General features: G+C 44.2%; 1 protein-coding gene across 12 annotated transcripts in view; it reads left to right on the forward strand.

The window, feature by feature from the left end:
* CFAP20DC (CFAP20 domain containing) overlaps positions 1-7,061 on the forward strand; it is a 237,212-nt gene that overhangs the window by 227,871 nt on the left and 2,280 nt on the right. For 7 of the 12 annotated variants that reach the window (XM_077776729.1, XM_077776733.1, XM_077776738.1 and 4 more), the window contains one exon: positions 443-766. The exons of the other annotated variants lie outside the window; for them this stretch is intronic. In XM_077776729.1, coding sequence (XP_077632855.1) covers positions 443-687 — 245 coding nt within the window. In that variant the 3' untranslated portion in view covers positions 688-766. Of the gene's footprint in view, positions 1-442; positions 767-7,061 lie in introns of those variants that run through there. 12 annotated transcript variants of the gene reach the window in all.

Below are 7,061 nucleotides of genomic sequence, written 5' to 3' on the forward strand. Positions count from 1 at the left end.
TATTTAGGAATAGCAGAGGCATGGCAATTCGGGACACACAAGCTATGGCAAAGCATAGGCAAGCTTGGAAAGCAAAGGAGAGGAACCATAGTTTGTAGAGAAAAAGGAGGAATTTGAGAGAGGCTGCTCTGAAGGACCGTCTGTGGGAGTCTAAAAGTCAAAACCAAGGGTTTTGGGGAGAAACGGTTTCTCTCGAGGTTGGCTAGGCTATTGTGTGTCCAGGAGAAAATCTTCCTTCCCTCTGCCGGGGCAGTAAAGTGAACTTCTTCCTGCCCAGGAGTGTGGTGTCAAGCTGCAACAAAGTCTGTGCATGGGCACTCCCCCTTCTGGGCTTCCCAACTCCATTTCAGATGAGGTCTCCCTCCATTAGTGTTCATGCATGTGTCATATTTGGCCTTCGAGTCTCTACTTTATTCAGTACAAGTTTGTGTCATGTCCACAGTTTCTGCTCAGACAGAACACCTCAAGTGCATAAATGCCACCTTAAAGCACACAGCCCGTGTGCCAGCGGAGCCAGCCGGCCGGCGGGAACAACGTCGCACTCCGTGCCTCTCTCGACTGGAGGGAGAGATGGGCAGCTCTCTGCGCTTCCTCCTGGGCCGCGGCGCGCTTGCTGAATGTCAATTACCATGGGCACGCGAGCCCCTAACACTTAACCAAAAATGTGCTTTCCTGGAGAGTGTGTGAAATGTAAAAATGGGAAGTTACGATTTCAGAACTTACTCAAGAGAGCTACCAGACTGACCTTTGGAAAATAAAACAGACTTTGCTCGAAGAATAGTTGTCAATTTGTTTTTGACATTTGTTCCTTTACGGATATGATCCTTAAATTATTCATGCTTACCAGCTCCAAAACGGAGTAGTAATGACCTCTCTCGTCAGGCCTGCGAAACCTCTCCTGCCACTTATGTAGATTTTGAGTAAGAAAGACATTCAGAAGTGCTTTTCGAGTTGCCAGAGTCTCATAAAAATAACATTCTTGTACCTTTTTTATGGCAAGGCCACAGAGGATATTCCTTTATGAACACTGGTTAATCTCCCACGAGACATAAATAGGCAACAGATGCTTATTTTATAGATATAATATCCAAATTACTAGTCAAGAATTTAGAAAAACCTCATGGCTCCCTGAAGCTAACCAGAGAGAGGGGAATCTGGCCATCTGCCCTGAGTCCAACAAGGGAGTCCTTCTAGAATCTTATCTCCTGCCACACAGTTATTCGACATTCATCTAATACTCCCCAGTCTAAAAGCAGTCTTCTGAAATCTGTTTTATTCGTGATCATACAGACATAAGGCTTCCTCGAACAACCATGGTATCCCCAAGTGCTTGGCTTGGCACCTAGGACGCAGTCAACGCAACATAAATGTTTGATGAGTTGTGAATCGTGGGACACAGAAGGATGATTTGGTTTACTCTTTGGATCTCCCTTGTATCTTCAAGATTTATCTAAGGTGCAAAGGAGACCTTCCCCCAGAAAAGCAGTATCGGCAATGTAAAAGTAATAATAGAAACCAGCATCAATGAGCCACTGGCCATGTGCCCACCACAGTGTCAAGTTTTCCTGTGTCACCTCACGATGACTTCTCCCTACACTCCCAGGTGTGGGGCTATGTTATGTCCCGCCCTGTACAAATGAAATTAAGGTCACTGCCTAGGTCACAGACCCGCTGTGGAGCTGGACTCTGACCCACGCCTGTCTCACTAGGCAATCTGCACCCTTAACCCCCACACTGCTATAGGACCGTAGAATTCCCTTTAGGTCAGTGAGAACCATACGACCAAAATGTCCACTGCAATTTTTTACCTTTAGGAGGTTCTCTTTCTTGAAGCTTTCCGGATAAGGTAGTATTCTCTTCAGTACTCTCCTTAGACCCATAGCATCCCCACCTCAATGCTCAGCTTGTACAATGATTCCTTAGTATTTATGACTTTCTTGAACCCAGAGTCCCCGCCCCTTCCCCTATTAAGCAAGTAGTTGCCTTTTGTTCTCAGATTAACTTTGGGGAAGGGAGATATTTTCTCTTAAGCAGCTATCAGGATAACAGGGTTGTTATCTGTTATCTGGGTGTGTCTTCTGCACAGAGGGGATTGGGGGAGGGGGTGGGGAGCTGGTGATCAACACCGTCACTAGTATAAAGAGATGCCTTCTTTTTTAGGAGTCCCAGAAGTGAGCCCTATAGTAGAATAGTAAACACATTGCTGGTGTCTGAAGTTCTATTATTCCAGAACCATCCCTACCTACTTATTCCCCAGATGCACTCCAGACACGATCCTGGTCCAGGACTTCAGCTTCCCTTGCTTGGAATTGGGATGCATTTTCCCCTAGCTGCAGTGTTGCTGCCTTGCCTGAAATCGGGCCATTGAGACACTGTGGGCTCCGTAGGCTTCAGAGCTCAATAGTCTGGCTAGGGACCCCCCTGGGGGTGAAATAAAATGCATTCAGAGTTGTAAGCCACACATTTCCAAGCAGCACAATGGTTTTGTAGGTTTTTTTCCCAGCTTTATTGAAATAACATGTAACATTGTGTACGTTTAAGATGTAACACTGTGTAAGTTTAACTCCGTGATCTGATACACAAGCACACCATTGACTCACTGCACATTCATAACTAGAGACTACGTGGAAAGAAGAAACTTCAGTAATTCCCAGTTAATCAGCCAAACCCTTCAACATGTTGCTTCAAATGGCATTTTCCACGTAAAATTTAGCCACTGGTTTTTGCAAAAGAGGTTGATGTACTTATTTCCCCAATGAAACCTGAACTGTAAGCACAGCATGTTAGTTCCCTTCCAGGAAACAATACAGTTTTCTAATAGAAGAAAGTCTCTTTTCATTCTTTTGTATCCCATTGTCGGTCATTTATCTTTCTCCCATTTGAGGATATGTATTTGCTGAAAACCAAAATTCAGCAGTTCACAGTCAGCTTTCTCAGTGCAGGTTAATTTTGCCCTACTGTGAGAGGCATTGGGGGAAGAGTTTCTAAGCACCTGGTGCTCTGCAGGGTCTTATCTAAAATGTCATCTTTATTGATCTCAAGGCTGACTGTTCGGAAAGGCGATCCCTCCCCATTGAATTGTTTAAACAATAGTGTATTAGTATGCACATAAAAATACAGTCAATCAGTTCTCAAGATCTATAAGAAAGAAAATGCATTAACTTTTTTTTAAAAAAATTCTGGATGGCAGCGTCAGAAAATCGAAAATCAGGTGCGGTGTCTTGATTCAGAGATTTTAAATCTGATAAACTGGTGCCACATCATCTGTTTTCAAGCTTGAAGACTTAGCTTGCGCATATAGGTTTTCTATTATCTATGGTTAAAATGCAATAAATATAGATAATTAAGCATTTATTTTAATAGACTTTCAAAAGGTGGATTGGAGGAATTGTTTGCCTGAGCTGATCTCACAGAGGGAAGGGCAGCTAATATTGCTGCACTTGGTCTGGCTCCGTTGGTTTTTCTTCTGTTATTGCTGTTAACCAATTTCAAAGTGGATGAAGCTGGAAGTTTGTAAATAGATTATTATCTGAGAGGCAATTTTACTTCACTGGAAATGACTTTATTATGTGGAGAAGAGTAAAAATGTAATTTGGACCCCTGTCCAGATGCTCTTAGTCTGGTAGCAGAGAATGGTTTTATTTGTTAATTTGTCCTTTTAGGGTTTCTGCAGCCAGTCTTTAAATAGAGCAATTTAGCATTTGGGGGGAAAAACAAACTCTGCACCATCCAAGAATATAATTGAAAATTACCCCATATCCATACACAATAATTACCTTTCAAAACATTTCCCATTGCCTGACATCATAGTGGTAATTGCTTAATGATATTATAATTTCATTACGTAGGGATTACAGTGGCTCAAAATGAGGTAAATTGGAGGCTTTGAAAATTAAGTTATAATGAAAACAAAACCCTTTATGCAAGTTTAAAGCACTTATTTCAATGTAAAATTATACATAATGTCACCCAAGTTTTGTATAAGTGTCATTGTTGGTAGAGTTTTAAAATTCATCCCTTTGAAGCTTTAGTCCTAAAAACCACAAAAATCCGCTTCAGTCCCGTGGTCGTAATGCACAAGGAGCCAGCTCTACGGTGATATGTATTGGAACGAATACGTTTATATAGCCGTTATTGCTTCAGTCTGGATGCATTATGTAGCAAAACCCCTACTAATGAATTGGATCCACCTCGATCCCTTTGCAGTTGGTGATAAAGACCCATGGCCCATTACAACTGTTATTTTCATCTTTGAAGGATTCCTGACTGGCCATAAAACGTATTGAGTTTTCTAATTTAATAGCACCAGCTTAAAATTTTATCTTTTTGGAAAGTACCAACCCAGAGTATGCTAAGCAATTAGATGGCATGTAACTCTGATGTGCCAGACGTCAGAATTTCCCCCCACACACACCCATGTGTGGTTGGAGTCAAAACAAAGCCTCAGACAGCAGACCCCTGAGATATATTGTTGACTCATGATCGTTTACCCCTATGATATGTGATTTTAACATTACCACCGATGGAAAAATTAGTTTTACTTTTTGAAAATACATGATTTTTGGTGTAAGAATTCTTTTTACTTTATGATGAATTCATTATAATGTGCTTTGTAAAACTAGTTAGGGGCTTTGTGTTTTGTTCAAATCTGCTATTTTATTTTCTTATGGTAGTCAAAAATGAAACAGGTGCAGTTTGGTGGTAGGGAATAAGGTATAAGCGAACATACCCTTCTTGTGTCTAACTAATCTATCTTACATTTTTCATGATGACAGTTCTAATGACAACATTTATTGAGTGTTCGCTATGTGTGCAGAGGGCCACAAAGTATCTTACTTAGTTCCCCTAGGTACTGCCACAGATAGTGTTACTGTCCTTACATAGGGGAAGCTAAGCCTCAGAGTGGTGAATTTTCCCAGTGTCCCACCGCTATGAAGTGGTAGAAATGGGATATGGACCCAGGTCTGTCAGACTCCACTGTCTAAATGTCATGCTGCGCCTCCCTGTGAAGACTTCTCTTAGGACTTCAACTTCATCAAGGTTCCTGTTCTGACTGACTAAAAAAACATATAGCCTGAACTTCATGATTTATTTCAATATTGTCATTATCCTTAACAGTAATGGTAACGATCATTTATTGAACAACTACTATGTGCCCTGGTCTATGCATATTATCCAGTGTCCGGTTTAGTCTTCCACAAAATCCTACGAAACAGGCCTTGTATTCCCATTTGATAAATGAGGACACAAAGGTCCGGTGAGGCAGAGTAGCCTGTAAGTGCCCTGCGGCCATTCGGGCAGTCAACAGCAGAACTCCCTGTCCTGTCCGCCGCTCTGCAGTTGCAACCCCCAGTTTACCCCATCACTAATCTTCAGTAGCTGCTTTTGTTTCATGTGTGAATGTCCCATCCACGCCTAGACATGGTACAGACTGAATAGATGCCACCACATAGCAGGCACACGTTAGTTTCTCACTGGTTCTGTTCCCTGAAGTAGCCCAAACAAGAAAGGGATGATGGATTGAATATCTGAAGGTAAAGGACATGCACATCCTCTTTTTGATGTGCAGAAGTGACCTAAGGGGGATCGTCTTCCACGTGAAACAGCCACTTGAAAAGCCTTCCCAATCTCTCCTACTTAGAGGGAGAAGGAAGGTGGAGGCAGGACCCTGGGAACCACCCTTAAGGTAACAATAGAAAGTAAAGGAAAAGCAGCCTGTCTTCTCTGATTTCCTGTTCTTAATTAGAAACCGTGCAGGGTGCTCAGGCCAGCTCCCACCATTAACGTGGCCATTAGCACAGTCCTGTCATACTTCAAGGACATAAGCCACTACAGCAAAGAGTCACAGAAACTCATCAGAGGCACTGCAGGAATCATTGGATCTGCTCCCACCCTGTGCACAATAAAATCTCACACAAATGGCCGCCCCGGTCCCTGCTCCACCCTCCCCAGGATCCACATTCCATCTCCCAGTCAGCTCTACTGTGTGGAAAATTCTTCCTGGGCTGAGCCACAATCTGGCTCCTTGTAACTTTCCCCCATTGATCCTCTTGCTTCCTCCTGGAACCCTGCAGAATCTTCTCAACTTCTCTCTCACTTACCACCTTTTATCTACTTGAAGCCAGACGGGCTGCTGTTACCTCAGGCTTTGTCTTTTCCAGAGGGAATAAGCCCACATCTTGCCTCTGACCTCCCACATGGATTCTCTCATCTTTGTGGTTTTTGAAATATGAGAGATGAAATTTCTTTTGTTTCCAAACCTGAGGTTTTCAAACGGAGGACACCTTTACAATTTTTTACTCTCTTCCATGTTTAAATTCCCATAGTGTAATAGCTCCCCGTTGAAAAAGCATGGCGCCCGGATGGTAGAAAAAACATGCAGCTGAGAGTCTGGAAACCTAGGTTCATCCCTGACTCTGCTCTGACTCACCAAGTGACCTCGGAGGAGCTGGTGAACTCCGCACACCCTGCTCCCCTCATCCTCAGAGGGGCACGTTAACTCCTGTTTCACAGGATCCGGAAGGTCAAGCGAGCTTCTGTGTGGGGAAGTGCTTTCTAGGCCGTGGAGGGCGCCACCAGTTGGACGTTAGCAAGCAAGGCAGAGGTCCTCATTCCCTCCGGGTAGCTCCACGTTTCAGCTCCACTGCGGGCACCGTATGCAGCTCATAAGAGAGTCGGCTGATTCCACGTTTTGCCCAAGACAATGCACACTCCGTGAGAACAGGGCCTGCTTCTCAGATCACCTCATCCCCAGCACTCGCTCAGTGCCTGACGCGGGGACGATCGTGTCATGTGTCTTTGGATGGTCAGAGGGATGGCTGTGGTAGAGTCTCAAACCCCCGCTCCGCCACCTGGGCCCCGCTCCCTGGGGCTTAACTCCAGTTTGTCACTGCCCCAGCAGAGTCCGTGCCCCAGCTTGGTCTGATGTGGGCTGGAAAAACGGGGTCCCACCACCTTCTCTTATTCTGGGCGGTGACTTAGGATCATAGACTGTTTTCACAGTCCTGCGCTCACCCTTTCCAAAAACATCCAGTGCCCACTGAGCCTCCGTTACGTGCCAG

Source organism: Crocuta crocuta, unplaced genomic scaffold (genome assembly GCF_008692635.1).
Source record: "Crocuta crocuta isolate KB4526 unplaced genomic scaffold, BGI_CrCroc_1.0 scaffold87, whole genome shotgun sequence".
Lineage (NCBI taxonomy): Eukaryota > Metazoa > Chordata > Mammalia > Carnivora > Hyaenidae > Crocuta > Crocuta crocuta.